This window comes from Poromitra crassiceps (genome assembly GCF_964638095.1).
Source record: "Poromitra crassiceps genome assembly, chromosome: 3".
NCBI classification, from domain to species: Eukaryota; Metazoa; Chordata; class Actinopteri; order Beryciformes; family Melamphaidae; genus Poromitra; species Poromitra crassiceps.
In genome coordinates, this window is record NC_139625.1 from 53,221,556 (window position 1) to 53,240,519 (window position 18,964).

General features: G+C 43.0%; 2 protein-coding genes across 3 annotated transcripts in view; one reads left to right on the forward strand and one right to left on the reverse strand.

Moving 5' to 3' along the window:
- Positions 1-2,123, forward strand: part of hltf (helicase-like transcription factor) — a 28,094-nt gene extending 25,971 nt beyond the window's left edge. For both annotated transcript variants that reach the window (XM_083633826.1, XM_083633827.1), the window contains exon 26: positions 1,670-2,123. In XM_083633826.1, coding sequence (XP_083489952.1) covers positions 1,670-1,813 — 144 coding nt within the window. In that variant the 3' untranslated portion in view covers positions 1,814-2,123. The remainder of the gene's footprint in view (positions 1-1,669) is intronic.
- A 104-nt stretch (positions 2,124-2,227) lies between these two features.
- LOC310772824 (glycogenin-1-like) lies at positions 2,228-15,101 on the reverse strand (the record flags this gene model as incomplete). Its single annotated transcript, XM_083632753.1, has 7 exons — positions 2,228-3,867; positions 6,894-7,119; positions 7,842-7,968; positions 10,178-10,340; positions 11,807-11,981; positions 12,258-12,393; positions 14,972-15,101. 7 exons carry the CDS (start codon positions 15,099-15,101, stop codon positions 3,700-3,702), a joined length of 1,125 nt encoding a protein of 374 aa, XP_083488879.1. The 3' UTR covers positions 2,228-3,699.
- Between the last annotated feature and the right edge of the window lie 3,863 nt (positions 15,102-18,964).

Below are 18,964 nucleotides of genomic sequence, written 5' to 3' on the forward strand. Positions count from 1 at the left end.
CGCGCTGCGTTCCAATACCCATACTTGTACTTCTTTCTTGTAGTATGTACTGCCGCTGCCCTCACATAGTATGGATTGTAGTGTGCAGCATGCATGCAAAATGCATACTATTGGGACACACTACATCTGTCGTCACGTGAGCTTCCTGAACTCCGACCTCTTGCTCACTTCCGCCGACGTCCGCAGCGCCACATTTGAGTTTTTTGACTAAACATTTACAAAATTGGAACAGACAATCAAATAAACAAAATAAAATAAATAAAGCAAAAACATTAAGTCAGAGTTCTAAACAGGAATCAAGATATGCATGTTTTGGTACACACTCCATGCTTGTTTGGTTTTAACATATTTCAAGGCTTTCTTAAAGTTAATTATCTCATTCATGAACACGCAGCTCAGTCAGTGCGACGTAACTCCAGTAGGTGGCGGTAATGCACAAAAAGTTGTTTGCCAACCGCCATAAAACATTAGAAGAAGAAGAAGATGTAACTTCCTGCTGCGCAAAGGATTGTGGGGAAGATTGGCCGACAAAGCATGCATCGATGCATACTCCGAAATAGGAGCTGATGTAGTACAACATCCTGGTACTCTTGGCATACTGCATCTGACATACTATGTATTGGGACATACTAATTCTTTTTTTGCCTACTAAATAGTATGGAAGTATGGGTATTGGAACGGGGCCCCGGTGTGGAAAAGTGACTCACCTGTTTGCACGAATAAAAGCTGCAAATCTATCAGTGTGTTCCAGTCCCTCCCTCCTTTGTTTCCTGGAAGGCAGAGCAAATTCACTTCGGAAGAGCAGCAGTGAACACTACGTGCAACATACCGTACTCAAGTTAACATTCAAATATGTTTTATTTTGTAGTTAGATCTTTGAAAGGATGCGCCTTCCCAGTTTTTTGTTTGTGGTGCTAAACCAAAGTCATATAATTTCTATACCCAAAGGTAAAACAGGTAGCACACACATATCAGGACAAAGTGGATTGATCTCAATTTCACCCATTTATTCTGACCATGTCAAACAAACATGCTAACATTTCAGAAATTCAGCCCAATCGCCTTCATCAGAGCATGAAAGAAAATGGAAGCCGTCACACATATAACAGGAGTTGACAGGTGATTTGCCTAAATGGTCACCTCCTGAGGTCACATAATACGATCTTTTCTTCTTAACAATATGACAATGACTAAAACAGGTGAAATGGTCCATGTCACAGAATTGATCAGTTCTAATTGAGGCTACACACATATATTACATACACATATACATTCTATGTTTTCATATTTTTGAAAACTTGTTCAGAGAAAAACTTGAAACTGAACTCCTCATTCAGTCCAGCAGGTGTCATTGTGTTGAGTGTTGAGATCCAGTACATATAGTAGTACATAGAGTAGTTTTGGTAGATTGCCCCATCTGGTTGGAGGAGTTACATGCTCAAGTCCAACAAAGTGCAGAGTGGCTGGAGAGCCATGTTTAGCTGCATAATAGTGATTGGCTATGCTATGGCATAGTCCATGTTCACTGTTTTATGTTCTGAGATTCATTGTTTTAATGCTGTTTGTCTGACATAGGCTTGTCCACAGGAGCATGTAGATTACTGATGCTGTATTGCAATTTATGAACTGATTGATAGATGGGATTTATTTTGTGTTTCTGTTCATCCAGTTCATTGTGAAGGACTCTGTGGAGGGGAACATGGTGAAGATCCAGAGGCAGAAGCAGGATCTGGTGGAGAAGGCTTTCGGCTCGAAGGACGCAGACAGAAAAACGTCTCGCATCAATGACATCAAAGCCCTGATGGAGCTCTAATCGGAGTTGTCGGCGAGACTGTGTCACAAGGACCCACCTGTGTTTGAACTGGACTAACGGTTACCGTGTTGTTTGACTGGTCCAGGCCCTTTCTTTAAAGGGATTTAGACATTTTTCATACACTTGTATGTTGTTAGTTTTGTTCGATTTAACGAATGGTTTAAAAAAAAGTTTAGTTTGGAAAACATTTTGAATGTTGTTTGTTTTTTATGTTCCTCTTATTTTTGAATCAGACTGATTTGTACTGACCAGATTTACAGCGCTTTTTCAACATAAATGACACTTCTGTTGAGCTGTGTTCAACAATTAAAAACAGAATAAATAACTTTATAAATCAAGTTATACTTGTTCATGAATATTTGAATGGGCCATTATGAAAAAGAGGCACAGAACGGGAAAAGGTAGTTCATTTTTCACCAGTAGTTTATTAGATCTTCAACAGGGAAATACAGTTAAGGGACAGCTCTGCAAGGATAGAGTAGATCAGTAACTGACAGCAATAAGTTCATTTACACACTCGTGCATATTCAGGAATAGTCTGACAAGGCTGGAAGATGACATTGACTTCCTAGTTCTTCTCAATCTTGCCAGCATCTTCTGGGAGTGTGTTTAGAGGAGTAATATAAGGAGCAAAAGTTTGGTGATCTATATTAGAGTTCACTGTTAACGGCACTGAGCTGGAGTGGTGGAGGGTTTGGCAACAGGAAAACAGGGGTTACGCCTAGTCATATTTGTTGTGCCATTAGCAGCAATTACAGTGAGGTTTTGTAAACAGTGAACGGCGGTAAGGCAGCTGGTTACACTACACAGACAGGAAGTGATGAAACCGATCATGGCACACAAACAGAACATATACTGCTGTGGGTCTGGCACAGACGAGTGCAAACAGATGTACATGCAGGTCATGAATACAGCAGACAGATTTAGAGAACTCACTAGTGTTTATCACACAATGCACAGAAAACTGAATATCAACTTTAACATGGAAAGACAGCTCTTGCATGGTGTGGATTTAAATACTTTGTTACTGACCCACGTTTTAAACTGTGCCATGCAAATACAACAAAACAGGCCTAGCCCAAATACAACACCGGACATTACAGAGTGGAGTCACAGGGAGCTGGTGAAAGTCAGTAGCCTGGTTAAAACCATCCGGATCCATGAACTCGCATTCTGTTCATTTCGTGGTCTAGTTAGAATGAAACAATGTGAGTTCACGTGACCGGATGGTTTACCAGGCTAGAAAGTCAGAGGCACAGATGGGGGATCTTTATCTGTGTGTTTCTGGGTGAGGTGAACACTGTCAGATTATAATGAGGTTGGCTCGTCATATAACTGGATATTTACAAAAAAACGAGGAAACCGCACAATAGGAGTGAGCCAGTCAGTTAGCTGCATATCTGTTTCAAAGTGAACATGGGAAAAGAATCCAATAGGAATTGTGGGAAAATCCAGGAACAACATCTAAACCTATTGATCCCCTTTACCCCCTCGGTTTGGCCTAGGGTCATTTTCAGTTTGTTGGTCAGAGATGGCTGGTTTGATGCTGCTGTTGCTGCATTTCCACAAGTTTGGATTACGTTTTGGAAGACCTGGGACCGTGAACATACACCACAAATATATCTGACTCCAGATGCACAAGAACACTTTAGAAGAGAGAAATGAACAAGAGAACATGGAAATTATTTAAGGACCACTGCCACTTAACACACACTCTCCATCTCACACGCACACTCCGACAGGTCGCAGAGTAGTGAGGTGTGCACAGAGGCGTTCATTCAGTCATCATGCACGTCACGCCCCGCTGATTGGTCCCCACCCCCGCAGAGCCATCTGTGGCCTCTGATTGGTGCTCTCTCTGTCCATCGCTCTCCCTCTCCCGGCCCCTACTTGAGGAAGGAGTCCAGTTTGCGTTCGATGTGGATGAAGGAATCGTCACCCATGTAGTCCGCCTGGCCGGCCTCCCAGCGGTGCTTTCTCTCCTCGGATGAAAGCTGCTGGCGAGGGGGAGGAGCCTGGGCCAGCGCCTCCTTCACATCCTCATGAAACTTATCCTGCGAGAGAGAGAGAGAATGAATAATTAAACAGGATTAGAGCAGTACTTTGTATATGGCCTGGTTTCCAGGCTCGGCCATGCGCAGTGTTTCTTCAGCTGGAATTTTTTCACAGAGAAATTTGTTCCTCTTTGCCCTAAAGACGAGACATTACACCAGAGGCGGCGAAGTGCAACACCAGACATTTTGCAATTGCAACACACACCAGATAATCAGTTTTACTGTTGCTCATCAATAGAGTAGAATAGAATTAGAATTATTATTGCCATACGATCAGATGGTGGAAATAAATTGTTTACCACAGCATGATGGACTGAAAGTATGTCTCTCTCAACACAACGCATATGAAGACAAAACAAGGATTAGACCTGTAGAGAAATACTGGAACCAAGTCTTATTTATTTATTAATATTATTTTTTTAAAGTCCTAAAGTGACTCCACTCAACATGACTAATAAACAAAACTGTTTAGTGCCAGCCTAAACAACTTCCCCTGAGCAGCCAGTGTGCTTGGCTGTAACAGGATATGACAAAACTTGGCATAGCTTCTGGCAAATGGGCAATGCTACAGGTTTGGCAGGACTGGTGAAGTAGAAATTTGCCCAGACAGACTCACGCAACAATGCTTTCACTAGTCCACATCACAAGAAATACTACCACACTGCTTTCACTAGTCCACATCACTACAAGAAACACTACCACACTGCTTTCACTAGTCCACATGACTACAAGAAATACTACCACACTGCTTTCACTAGTCCACATCACTACAAGAAATACTACCACACACTGCTTTCACTAGTCCACATCACTACAAGAAATACTACCACACTGCTTTCATTAGTCCACATCACTACAAGAAATACTACCACACTGCTTTCACTAGTCCACATCTCTACAAGAAATACTACCACACTGCTTTCACTAGTCTACATCACTAAAAGAAACACTACCACACTGCTTTCATTAGTCCACATCACTACAAGAAATACTACCACACTGCTTTCACTAGTCCACATCACTACAAGAAATACTACCTCACACTGCTTTCACTAGTCCACATCACAATAAATACTACCACACTGCTTTCACTAGTCCACATCACTAAAAGAAACACTACCACACTGCTTTCATTAGTTCACATCACTACAAGAAATACTACCACACACTGCTTTCACTAGTCCACATCACTACAAGAAATACTACCACACTGCTTTCACTAGTCCACATCACTACAAGAAATACTACCACACTGCTTTCACTAGTCCACATCACTACAAGAAATACTACCACACTGCTTTCACTAGTCCACATCACTACAAGAAACACTACCACACTGCTTTCACTAGTCCACATCACTACAAGAAATACTACCACACACTGCTTTCACTAGTCCACATCACTACAAGAAATACTACCACACTGCTTTCATTAGTCCACATCACTACAAGAAATACTACCACACTGCTTTCACTAGTCCACATCACTACAAGAAATACTACCACACTGCTTTCACTAGTCCACATCACTACAAGAAACACTACCACACTGCTTTCACTAGTCCACATCACTACAAGAAATACTACCACACTGCTTTCACTAGTCCACATCACTACAAGAAATACTACCACATTGCTTTCACTAGTCCACATCACTACAAGAAACACTACCACACTGCTTTCACTAGTCCACATCACTACAAGAAATACTACCACACACTGCTTTCACTAGTCCACATCACTACAAGAAATACTACCACACTGCTTTCATTAGTCCACATCACTACAAGAAATACTACCACACACTGCTTTCACTAGTCCACATCACTACAAGAAATACTACCACACTGCTTTCATTAGTCCACATCACTACAAGAAATACTACCACACACTGCTTTCACTAGTCCACATCACTACAAGAAATACTACCACACTGCTTTCACTAGTCCACATCACTACAAGAAATACTACCACACTGCTTTCACTAGTCCACATCACTAAAAGAAACACTACCACACTGCTTTCACTAGTCCACATATCTACAAGAAATACTACCACACTGCTTTCACTAGTCCACATCACTACAAGAAATACTACCACACACTGCTTTCACTAGTCCACATCACTACAAGAAATACTACCACACTGCTTTCACTAGTCCACATCACTACAAGAAATACTACCACACTGCTTGCACTAGTCCACATCACTACAAGAAACACTACCACACTGCTTTCACTAGTCCACATCACTACAAGAAATACTACCACACTGCTTTCACTAGTCCACATCACTACAAGAAATACTACCACACTGCTTTCACTAGTCCACATCACTACAAGAAATACTACCACACACTGCTTTCACTAGTCCACATCACTACAAGAAACACTACCACACACTGCTTTCCTCACAGACCACATGCAGACAACATCCTGCTATTCTGTGTTGAAACACCGTTGGAGATCTTGCATGTCCACCCTGTAATTCTCACTGACTATAATAAGCTACTCATGAAGCCAAGACACTATTAAGAGGATTGGCAAGTGTGTGTGTGTGTGTGTGTGTGTGTGTGTGTGTGTGTGTGTGTGTGTCTTTGTGGAAAGGGCGACTGTGTAACCAAATCAACAATTTCTTGATAGCACAATTTTAAGCAGGTGCAGAGAGCGTGCAACGTCAACTGCCACCCGTCAACACCCTGATCTCCACCGGGAACTGCACTTAGTGGCACTTTCAACACTTGCTAAATGCAAAGCATAAAGGATGTAAGATAAAGATATTTTCTGACTTTTAAATGGGTGTTGAGGAGAGAAAATTCACCATGTCAATGATCTACAACTTCAAAGATTTCCACACAGAAGAGTCATGGCCATGATGATGATGCAACATGCTATATCAGATGAACACAGTCATCCCAGTCTTCCCACCATACCTAGAACCAAAAACCTTTCAAACTATTCTGTCATTCTCACACACACACACACACACACACACACACACACACACACTCTTCTCTCTCACACACACCTGGGATAAGCCGGTGTTGAAAGGCGTGTCTCCATATGCCTGCTGCAGCGAGGGCGCCACTGACTTGGAGTAGAGCTGCCACCACATGAGCAGGTAGTCGGGGTGCAGCTGGCCCTGGTCAGGGGCCAGGGAGTGACCTTTGACCTCCCCGCTCTGAGCGTCATAGGAGTAGTCCCACGGCTTCACCTTGCCCAGGAAGTGCGCCACCTTGGCGTCATGGCCGTACCTGCACAAAACAAAACATGCAGCAGGATGGTCAGACGGCAGGAAGGAGTGAGAGAGATAAAGAGATAGAGGGGGAAACAGAGTTAAAAAACAGAATTAATGAGCAACATTAATAAAAGGAGAACAACATGGCATGGTCCCAATTTGCTCTTTTGAGCGTTATAATTGCTTCACAGTTCACAGCTTCATTGTGTTGCCCACTGCTTTGAAAATGTATGAAATCTGTGTCATGGCAGTAAAGCAACTATTTATTGCATTGAACTCAAGTGACCTGCACAACAGGACAGATATAGAGATAAAGGAGACAGAGACAGAGGAGACAGTGTGTAGAGAGCTGCTCTATTTTCAGGCTGCTTGTGGTCCTGTGTGTGTTTGCTCTGAGTTTCACAGGCTTCTTGTAATTCAACACCCCCCCCCCCCCCACACACACACACACACACACACACACACACCATTTGAACTGGCCTTGGATGAACTTTACACCTATCCTAACACACAAGCACTTACACACACTGATCCTAACACACAAGCACTTACACACACTGATCCTAACACACAAGCACTTACACACACTGAGTATTTAATTCTCAGAGAGACAGCTAGGACCAGGGGCAATAAATTGGGCTAAACGTGGACGTGTAAAGAAACGATGAATGCCTAGTGTGTGTATGTGTGTGTGTGTGTGTGTGTGTGTGTGTGTGTGTGGCGTGTGTGTGTACTCACTCTCTGAAAGCTGGTAGGTAAGAGTAGATGGCGATGCTGCTGAGGTTGTAGATGAAAGGGAGATGCTTGGAAATGTCTGCTGTGGCCCAGGTGTTGAAGAAACTGTTGAGAACCCCCTGATCTCCACCTGCAGAGACAAACAGACACACACACAAAGAAAGAAACAGTTAATTATAAACACAGAGAATTATAGTTTCGCACAGAAATGAAGCAAAAACTAAATGGAGGAGTCACTCATTCATGGCCTTCATGATGGCACTGGTCATATAAGAATAATTCAGTGATCACATGCTCATTAGAAATGGCCAAATGGAAGTCACATGACTCACATCACAGCCACAGACTGATCATGACTTCAATAGTCAACTTTGTCTTGGTTGATTCTGTAGCCTTCTCCACAAAGAGGAGATGTTTTCCCCTCTACCTTGGCTGACCTCTCTTATTCAGGGTTTAAATCCAGACATACGACATCTCTGGACCCTCAAAACTACACACACATTCCCACATGGGAATGTCTGACATGTATAAATACCAAATAAAGTCTGAAGAGTGTTGACAACACAGCCAGAGGATGCTGGCCCACACACACACACAGTTTCAGCAGGCTTAGGGTGTGAAGGGTAGCCGTTAGTGAGAGGCCAAGGCTAGGTCATGGCAGACCGGGTTTAGTTTAGGATCCAGAGTTAAATGTGTTCAGAGAGAAAATGAGATGGGGGGAGGGGTGTGTGTGTGTGTGTGTGTGTGTGTGTGTGTGTGTCGGGGGGGATTTGGGATTTGGAGGGGTGCAGGAACCTCTGGAGACAAGATATATAATTTAGATAAAGAACAAGCTACAGTCCTGGTGTTGGTTTGAGTTCACACTGCCCAAGTAATAGTCCAGTAAAAATGTCACTTGACCTCACACTAATTGCAACAAAACCAAACTCAACTGATTTTGTATCCTCAATATGTCCTCAATGAAGGAAAAAAAGTGTTAAGGAAATGTATGAAGGGAAATTTTTGAAAATGACCCATATGATGCTACCAAAAACGTTTATTTATTTATTTTTTAACATTTTTTTTTATTTTTTATTTTTTTTCTCCTTGAAGCAAAAAACACATACAGGATATAAGTGATGAGATTTATGGCACATTAAAAAAAAAAAAAAAAAAAAGGCTTCCATAGGCTTCCATAGGCTACCATCATATTTAGGTCATTTTCAAAACTTTCCCTTCATACATTTCCTTAACACTTTTTTTCCTTCATTGAGGACATATTGAGGATACAAAATCAGTTGAGTTTGGTTTTGTTGCAATTAGTGTGAGGTTGACCCACATATTTGCGTAAAATGCCTGGACTATAAGTACAAGCAGAGCTTGTAAACACAACTCACATGGACTCACACGTAGCTCATTTATTAGACAGAGTTTTGGAAACTTGTCATCGTGCTACGTTGCTACGTCAAAACAAATCTGATTCCAGGTCCTGTAAATTTAGCATCATGGACTTGTCAGTGCTTTTTGCTGTAACTTATCTGGTATTTGTACCAAATAAGAACACGCGAGGAACTGCTGGCTATCAGATGTCAACATCCGCCTCGTCCGCCCTGGCGTTTTGGGATGGCTTGGAGGGGAGACCTGCATATCCAGGCATCTAGTGTAATTATTTGGTGCCACCCAAGATGAAATGCCTCTTCCAGTGTTTGAATCAACCTCTCCAAACAAGCTTGGTGTGAACGCACCATTATAGAGAATGTAGACAGGGACTTTTTTTTCCTGATTTCCCCCCATTTTCTCCCCAATTGTACTTGGCCAATTTCCCCCTGCTGCCCCGGTCGCTGCTCCACCCCCTCTGCCGATCTGGGGAGAGCCGTAGACTAGCTCCATGCTTCCTCCGACATATGCGCAGTTTCCAGCTGCTTCTTTTCACCTGACAGCGGGGAGCTTCACCGGCAGGACGTAGCACGTGGGAGGATCACGCGATTCCCCGCAGTTCCCCTCCCCCCCGAACAAGCACCCCAACTGACCAGAGGATGAGCAAGTGCAGCGACCAGGACATGCCCTTAATCTGGCTTCCCACCCGCAGAGACACAGCCAATCGTGCCTGTATGGACACCCGACTAAGCCGGAGGCAACACTACCCGGACTTAACCAGATTTTCCTTTTTGTGGGTGGGACTGTTTGGTAGGGGTGCAGTTCCATACAAAATGATGAGGATGTTGTGAATCAGCATGCAATGTATACTTCTATAAGAACGTTTCTTAAAAAAAGAGTCACACAATCTGGTTGGCGGTGGAGATCGAAAAAAGAATTGAGATGGAAAGAATGAAAAAGAAAGCAAAGTAAAGTTGTCTCACCGTCGAAGCTGCCATTCTCACCGCAGAACGTGAGCAGCTTCTCGTGCGTATCATTGGACGGTCTGAAGACAAAAACCCCTGAGTTGAAGCAGTCCGGCCAACCAGGATCCGGCGCTGCAGATAGCTCCTCCCTCTCAAACAGCTCATCAATGTTTGACAGCACCTGAAAAGGGAGGGGGGAATACTCACTTAGATATATGGGGTTTAATCTATCGATATTTTCACATTTATATAATGTTGAAAAATCCATCATGAAAAGATCATGCTTTCCATCACAATTCACAATCCTGTATTCATTTGGAAAACAAGGCCCTATCTTGGCTGTATTTGCAAAGCTGCTGCAGATGTGGCTCAAAAAGGAATTAAGAAACCTCAAACTAGTGAATGATCAAAGGTCAGGAGGGTCAGGAGGGTTAGGGTTATCTGCATTTTACTGATCTCACTCCTTGAGAAAACACTGCAGTATGAATGAATGTGGCAGGTGAGGAATGCAGTGGCTCTGAAAGTATTAAACCCCTCTCCATGACTTTATGCACATCTCCTTGTGGAGTTTTGGTCTAAGATGTCTAGAAGCGAGAATAAGCCAGCACACTAAATGTCCTTTCACAGGTTTAATCCATCATCTGGGCAGTAGCAATGACGGACGTTTCATCCTACAGGTCTTCTTCAGCGCTGAAGAAGACCTGTAGGATGAAACGTCCATGTTGCCACTGCCCAGATGATGGATTAAACCTGTGAAAGGACATTTAGTGTGCTGGCTTATTCTCGCTTCTAGACATTTGTTTTTGCCTTGCACCCGTTTTTAAATCGATTCTTTGAGTGTGCTCGCTACTGGTGAGGTTGGACTGGCACTTAAAATGGTTTCGTAATAACGTTATAGCTACTTCTAATCGAGAATATGTTTGATAAAAACTAGCGTATGTCAGCCCTTGTCTGGTCTTTTGCTTGTGGAGAAAGGAAGAGGCGGAGGTGGGAACATAAGAAGTAACCGCACTGAATGGGTGAGATCATGCAGCACGAGGCTCAAGGCACTTTCCTGAAGGGACGTCGTCGTGAAAATATCTGTTTTGAAATGATCAGATGAGAACAAGTTGGAAAATGAGCGGAGCCTTTTTTTTGTGCCCTCTCCTGCGCCGTTTCGCTACCCCTGACCATCCAATCAAGAGTGATTTCTCTACCTCTGACCAGCCAATCAGTGATTTCTCTACCTCTGACCAGCCAATCAGAGTGATTTCTCTCACTGACGAGCCGACACCGACTCAACGTGTTGAATTGGCCAGAACAGCCACTGACAAAGCCGACTAGAGCCAACAGTGTGGGACACAAGCGCAAATACTAGGGCAACAGACGTCTAGACATGGCCGAAGAAATCTGAGTGGAAGTATAACATTCCAGTAACAGAAAAATCTTGTTTCCAAGAGCCTTTACTTTATTTCGCATTTACTTTATATATCAAAAGTACATAGGGTCCACTATTGGTGCACTTCTATTTTTATTTTTTTTATGCCCAACCAAGCCGCAGGGAACACAGGGGCTCGAACCTGCGACCGCCGTGTTGGTAGGCAGGGAATCTACCCAGACGGCCACAGCCACTGCATGTTGTCCGCTGTTGTGTGGTTGGTTCCTCACCAGTGTGTCTGCGTCCATGAACACACACTTGCTGTAGTGTGTGAGAGTCCAGCAGTGCAGCTTTGTGAATGTGACTCCCAGGTCCGGACGCGCCATCATGGCCAGATGAGCCGTGTCGCCAGAGTCCATGACGTCCACCAAGCGCACCTCGTCGAAGATGGAGCGCAGCACAGATCTGCAACACACACAGTATGAGAAAGAAAGACAGAGAGGCTGAGGATTGGCCTCATAACTCAAATGTTGGTCATTTTCATGTTTTAACGTCAATTAAAGGATGACATGCTCCTGTGTTGACGACTCTACAAGACTTGGACTGATGATAACCCTTCAAAAGCAATGGGAAAGACTGAAAACTGTGACTATCAAGCTCAAAATAAAAACAAGTGTGCTTGAGTTAGTTCCTCTGAAAAGTTGACATTTTGGATTTGACCTGACAAAAGTGCTGCGTTACCTGCAAGGCTCTGCCACATGTGGTCCTACCAGGGCCACCAGCTTCTTGCTTGTGTTGTGGTTGCGTAGCGACTGGCCAAGAACCATCGCTCCCTTGGCATAGCTGTCGGTCGTGGCCAACGTCACAAATGCTTGGTCTGCTCACACACACACACACACACACACACACACACACACACACAATTAGTCCCATGAAAGTAATCATACTGCTTCGTTCTAACTCTCCTGCACATGAGTTTTGTGGTTTGGGCTTATCATCAGTGACGCACGCGGTGGTGACACATTTAAATCCTCCCCCGCCTGCCACCGAAGGCTGTCAGAACATGTCGTGTAAAACCAAGAGGTGTGACCAAGTCAACTTTGCTCAAGTCCCAAGTCAGTCAATTTGAGTCACCAGAACCCAAGTCAAGTCTCTGCATGTATCAAGTCAAGTTTCAAGCAACCCACTGCGGCCTGCCTTGTCCGTCCTCCACAACTGTAGGCCTACTGTGTGACTTCCACACATACGTCAACAACGGAAGGGGCCACACAGTGTTTCTTCCGCTCGGGTGAAGCAGGCCCAGAATACCGGCTTGAGCCAGAGCCAACAGATCGTACTATTCATCAAGCTGTGTGTGTGTGTGTGTGTGTGTGTGTGTGTGTGTGTGTGTGTGTGTGTGTGTGTGTGTGTGTGTGTGTGTGTGTCGGGGGCTTGTGGGCAACCTGACCAAGGAGGGAGTGTTGTAAAGTTGCTAGGGTCCGTTTCAAGAGGCTAATTAACATTATTGCCCAAGAGCCAGTTTATTTCCGCCTGCAGTGCTGCACATCAAGCATGTGTTCTGTTCCCAGAAACACCACATGTACAAAAAATATATGTGGCCAAATGAAGCCATATTCCACTGGGTCTGACATTTTAAAATGTGAGTGTGTGTGTATATACGGTATTTAAAATGTGACCTGGGATATGGGATGTGCACACTAAAATAGTAGGGAATAAATTCCCAAATAATCAATCCTGGGATAAAATATATATTCCATGTCAAATGTAGCCTATTTCTGTATTATGTATGCAAATACAGTTAGGTTAATGCGGTTAATGCATGAAGAACATTTGAAAGTGGCATTTTCTTGTGTCGTTTCCCTATGTACATGTTAAAATGCTTGTAAAACAGTATATTTTTGTATATGGGTAGAGCTCTAGTGTAGACCATTTAATTAATTGTTTAAATAGTATTTATAGTTCTACCACAGTATGAGAGTACACAATGTAACCATCTCTTTATACAGTCAATGCACGGAACTAACAGCACGTCCGCACCGAGCCGCCGCTGCGTCAAGTCAGTGAGAAACGCACAACAAAACCGGACGTCAAGCGAGGTTGCCTTCAAAATAAGTGTAAAAGATTTCACTTTTGGGGAAGAAAATAATAAAGCACCACTCAAACTGTTCCACTACTCCAAAACTGCTAATATGTTTCTTTTACATGCAAGTATGATGAGCTATTTCCCCCTCCCTCTTTTTTTTTTTTTTTACATGGGGGGAGCAGCTAAGGCAAACACAAAGCAGCAGTCTTGTAAAGGCACTGTGTCTGGCAACTTTTCAGGTTACATTTTTAATAGATGTGTGGGCTGGTCCCTGAAACCACTTGTGTGTCACCCATGGTGTCACCTCGCCCCCTTTTTTCAAGTTATCAGCACAAAATGAAGTTGAGACAGTACTATTTCCAAAAGAGAGATGTGTAAAAGTGTGAGTAGACAAACGACATTGTTCATTTTAGTGAGGGAGGTTCCTGTAATATAGCCAATGTTTAACCACTGTGTGTGTAATTATTTTCTTATAGGATAAAGACTAATTTCCCTCATGTAGGCTACTGGTCATAGCCAGGGAATACCATGTCATGATCAGATCAACACTTCCACTTAAATAGCTGAAGCATGTCAGACAATTTGCCAGCCACCAAAAATGTAACCCACATTACCAAAAGCCAGTTCTACTGGATGGGCCTTTTTCATAGCAGTCGTTTTGTGTCTAAAAGGCAGGGTAAACACAGGTGAAACCAAAACATTAATGATGGCCCCAGCACTGGATTGGATTTTAAACCCTCATGAATGAAACCCTCATTAATGTTGTAGTTGCATCTGTGTTTACCCTGCCTTTTAGACACAAAATGGCTGCTGTGAAAAAGGAACACTGCTATCAGCAGGTGACCACTGCATGAGTTTGACCCAAAAGTATACATAATATTTTCTGTTCTGTTTTTTACCTTCCAAAACAAACTTGACAGAATTGTCTTAAATTAAAATTAGGCTAGGAAAACTACTTCACTTTGAATAGGGATTGAGAATTGGGGTGTTGGGAGAAGAGTAAGAAGAGCTATAGCGTTAACAAGTTACTCAACTTCTTACTCAACAATACAGAGGAATAGGCATGGTCGTCAACTTTGAAAGTTTTAACCGGAAGGCCTATTTCTGATTGTGGCTAACTTGACACTGTACTGGGCTGTCATCAAATCAAACACACCTGTCTCAAAAAGACCAACTCGCCAATTTACTATTTAAACACACTCCCTCATCCGAGATATGGGAGAAATACTGCGTGTAAATAGTGTCGGGAGCGCGTATTAATAAAAACGGTAATGATGTGGGAGAAGCGGGGGCTCGCGTTGCGCATCACCCCGTTCGCCATGTCCGGGGTGACGGTGATGTTGCAGGCCGGTGTTTCCCCGGTGTCTCTTACCCGCCATGGCGCTCTGCTGAGGCTGAGGTGAGTGCGCTGTGTCCCGGGGGTCGCTGTGCTGCTGCGGGCAGAGGCTCAGCAGCTGCGAGCACTTCAACACAGGAATTAAGTCCCACATATTCCGGGTCATGTGACCAGTGACAGAGCACACGCCCCCCTGCTCGCTCTCTCTCTCTCTCTCTCTCTCTCTCTCTCTCTCTCTCTCTCTCTCTCTCTCTCTCTCTCTCTCTCTCTCTCTGTGTGTGTGTGTGTCTGTCTCTCTCTCTCTCTCTCTCTCTCTCTGTGTGTGTCTCTCTCTCTCTCTCTCTCTCTCTGTTTCTTTAATTGCCATGCCATGTAGGCCTACTAGATAAATAAACTAAAGATAGACTGGTGGTGTTAGCAGTACAACAAAGTTTTTTTGTATTATTCGTATAGCACTTTTCAAAATTGCATTGCAGATATGCATTTTGCTTTTTTTTAAAGACCAGTCAGTATAGTGATAAAATTGCACATCAGCCCAAGGGACACCTGTTCAATAACCATGCCAGGTGAATGGATTATCTTGGCGAAGGGGAAGTGCTCACTAACGCAGATTTAAGCACATTTGTGAAGAAAGTTTCAGAGAAATATGTGTTGTGTGCATAGAAGAAGTATTGTTCTTTAATTTCAACTTGTGAACAATGGGAGCAGAAACAAAAGTGTAGCATTGTTGTTCAGTTCACGAAGGCTAAGGAGAGAGAGAGTGAGATGGGATTTTTCTTTTTTTTAACTCCAAGATAAGAGCACCTTAGAGTATATGAGAGAGGGCATATAATTATAGATGGAGAAGGGGACTTGAGTTATTTTTTTTGATAAAGTTCCAGTATTGACTTTGCAGTAAGTCTCCTCTCCCCTCTCTCTCACCCTGCAGAATGCATCTTCTGTACACTCTTGGACACTCAAATATTCTGGGGAGGTGATGTTCGCACTGGAGTTATACAGGGTCACAGGACTGAATGTTCTGTACGTAACCTATATGAAGACAAGACTCTCTTACATCCCCATTCATGGCACACACAAAAGGTTCAGTATCCAGAATCCAGTCTCGATCAAGGTTTTTAATTTCTCAATCGAGGCTGTAGGTTCATCCTGACCCTGTTGTTTAAAAAGTAGACGACCTATGAAATGTTGTGGTATTAATTGTTATACAGTACACATTTCTTTATCCCTCAGCCTCATGACAGTGAGGATTGGACTGGCTTGTAGTTTTAAATCTTTGAGAGAAATAAAAAATGGAGGATAGGATAGGATAGGATAAAGATACAGCTGGTATGATGACCCTCCCACTCTCCTGGCCTTGTCTTGCAGGAGCCTGGTGTTGGGGTCGTTAAGCTGATTGGGTAAACCTGGGCCCGGCGGGGCAGTGCACTCATTGAGCTTTAAGAAGAACTTCAGACCATTCAGTCTCTCTCCCTCCTCACCTATATGCACCTTTTGTTCTGTTCTTTTCCCCTCTTCTGTCAAGGAAATAACAGAAGAGGAGCCATACAGCAAAATAAAAGTTAAAACAATAATTTATTAATTAAAATTAAGGGAAAATAAGTAGACAACACAAACATTAAAATAACAGTACAAATGGTGCATTGTGAGGAGGGAGTGAGACTGAATGGTCTGAAGGCCAATGAGTGCCTGGGCCCAGGCGCACCCAATCAGCCTAACGACTCCAACACCATGCAATACAGGGCCAGGGCAGGGTTGATTCATTCAGTGCAAAGGACATAGCAAGCCTTCATATAGATAGGGATTAATCACATTCCTCCCTCCTCTCCCATGCTTCATTTCATGCATTAATTAAATTGTTACAATGAGTAGGCCTACCATTTTTATGTTAGGTTTAACATTAAAAAAATATCTAAACTAGGATGTGTCAGTTTCAATACTGTACATTTGTGTGACTAGTTTGGGATGAAATAGTGTAATATATACTTTTCAGGGACATTAACAGCACACATGTCAGGATGTGTTGTTATTAATGTGTGTTAATAACATGTATTGAAAATAATACAGGTATTTCGTGCAATTTGAACCATAGCTCCACCTATTGGCAACACAAAAAGCGTTTTATCTTGAGAACTGTTTGTCCGATTGACTTCAAATTTGCGGTTGATGGGAACTCGACACAGTGCAGTACTGCATTTCGTGCAATTCAATTCTTTTGCCCTGACGAAGGCCACAGCGGCCGAAACGCGTAGGCAACTAGACCTTTTTCCTACTTTTCCTACTTTCCTTCCTCTTACCTCTCTCAACGAGTGTCGCCTTGGTTGCGCCTGAGACCACCACACTGCCCAAGTAAGTGGCCTCTGGCACTTTATTTTATAATTGTTCCCTTACCAAGAGCACCTCAAACAAACAAACAAACAAACAGACACACATACGACAGAGCACGCCAGCTCCCCCATTTTTCTTTTGTTAATAACATGTATTGAAAATAATACAGGTATTTCGTGCAATTTGAACCATAGCTCCACCTATTGGCAACACAAAAAGCGTTTTATCTTGAGAACTGTTTGTCCGATTGACTTCAAATTTGCGGTTGATGGGAACTCGACACAGTGCAGTACTGCATTTCGTGCAATTCAGACACGCGCATAGTCATAGCGCCACCTATCTGGCAGTGGCAACACAAAAAGCAGTTTATCTCGAGAAACGTTTGTCCGATCCACTTCAAACTTGGGGGGTGCGCTGCTGGGAACCCAATTTGGATTCGGACATGCACATAGTCATAGTGCCACCTACTTGCAACACAAAGAATTGTTTATCTCGAAAACCGTTTGTCCGATCGACTTTAAACTTGACGGGTGAGCTGCTGCATGTGGACTCGAGAAACTGCAATGTTGTATTTCATGCAATTCGACCAATCAAAACACAGCTTTCGCATATCTCCAGAACGGTTCGTCCGTTCAACTTTGAACTTGGCAGGTGCGCTGCTGGAGACCTGATAAACTGCAGTGTTGAATTGTGTGCCATTCGACCAATTTGGGGGGAGTGGCACAGGGGGGTGGGAGGGGGCATGAAGAGTGGGAGAACATGATGTGTGAATGGGGGAAGGGGAGGGAGGGGAACGGGCACTACACTAGTGTTTCCAAACAAAGTTACAAACTCCTTTGAATTGATGCCAACAGTGCTGCACCGGCATCAGCTAATAAAGCATTGTGATCTATCTTGATCTAATAAAGCCTTGTGAATGTGATCTATCTTGATCTTGGCAGTTTCACACAGCTTATAAACACTTTGATATAATGTCAGTGTTGCAAAATGTGTTTCTTCAGGGCTGGAATGAAGTTTAGCAGGATGAAAGTGATTTTAGTGGTGAAACTTTAACAGGACATCCTCATTCCTTGTGTACAGTCTGTATACAGTGGATTCTTATTTCCCAATGGGGCCGGCACACCTGTGCAGCACTGCGGAGCAGGGACGTGCAGAGAACATTAGGGGGGCAGGGGCTCAAATTCATAAAAGGGCACGGAAATTTGAGGCAATTTGAAGGCCAATTTAGGGGTATAACTCATTTTAAATATTCCGATTTTAACCAGATTTAGAGGAATATCTCATTTTAGGATGAGACTTGTCATGGAAAAATAACTCCATAACTGAATAATATTAGTATATAAAAGTTGCATGCTGTTGCAATACTGTTGTGAAATCATTTAAGCATCAATATTTATTTGCTCCTTTTCTCCCTTTAGGTTGTTGTACTACAACAGATAGCAACACAGGCAGAAACATTGAACGATACTGAGTGAGGCTTGTAATATACCATGCATTTTAACCATAATTCTAAAAAGCAAGACAGAAGATTTAGATAAGGTGTATTAGAATTTATTTTTATTTTTTGCTGATTCAAAAACCCAACATCCCTTTCCAATAGTGTAAAGTAAAACATATTTTCAAGAGCAACAATTCTGCATTTGTTCCCTATATTTTGGTTATTTATTTATTGGGTGGTTTATTTATTTATGTATTTACTTATTC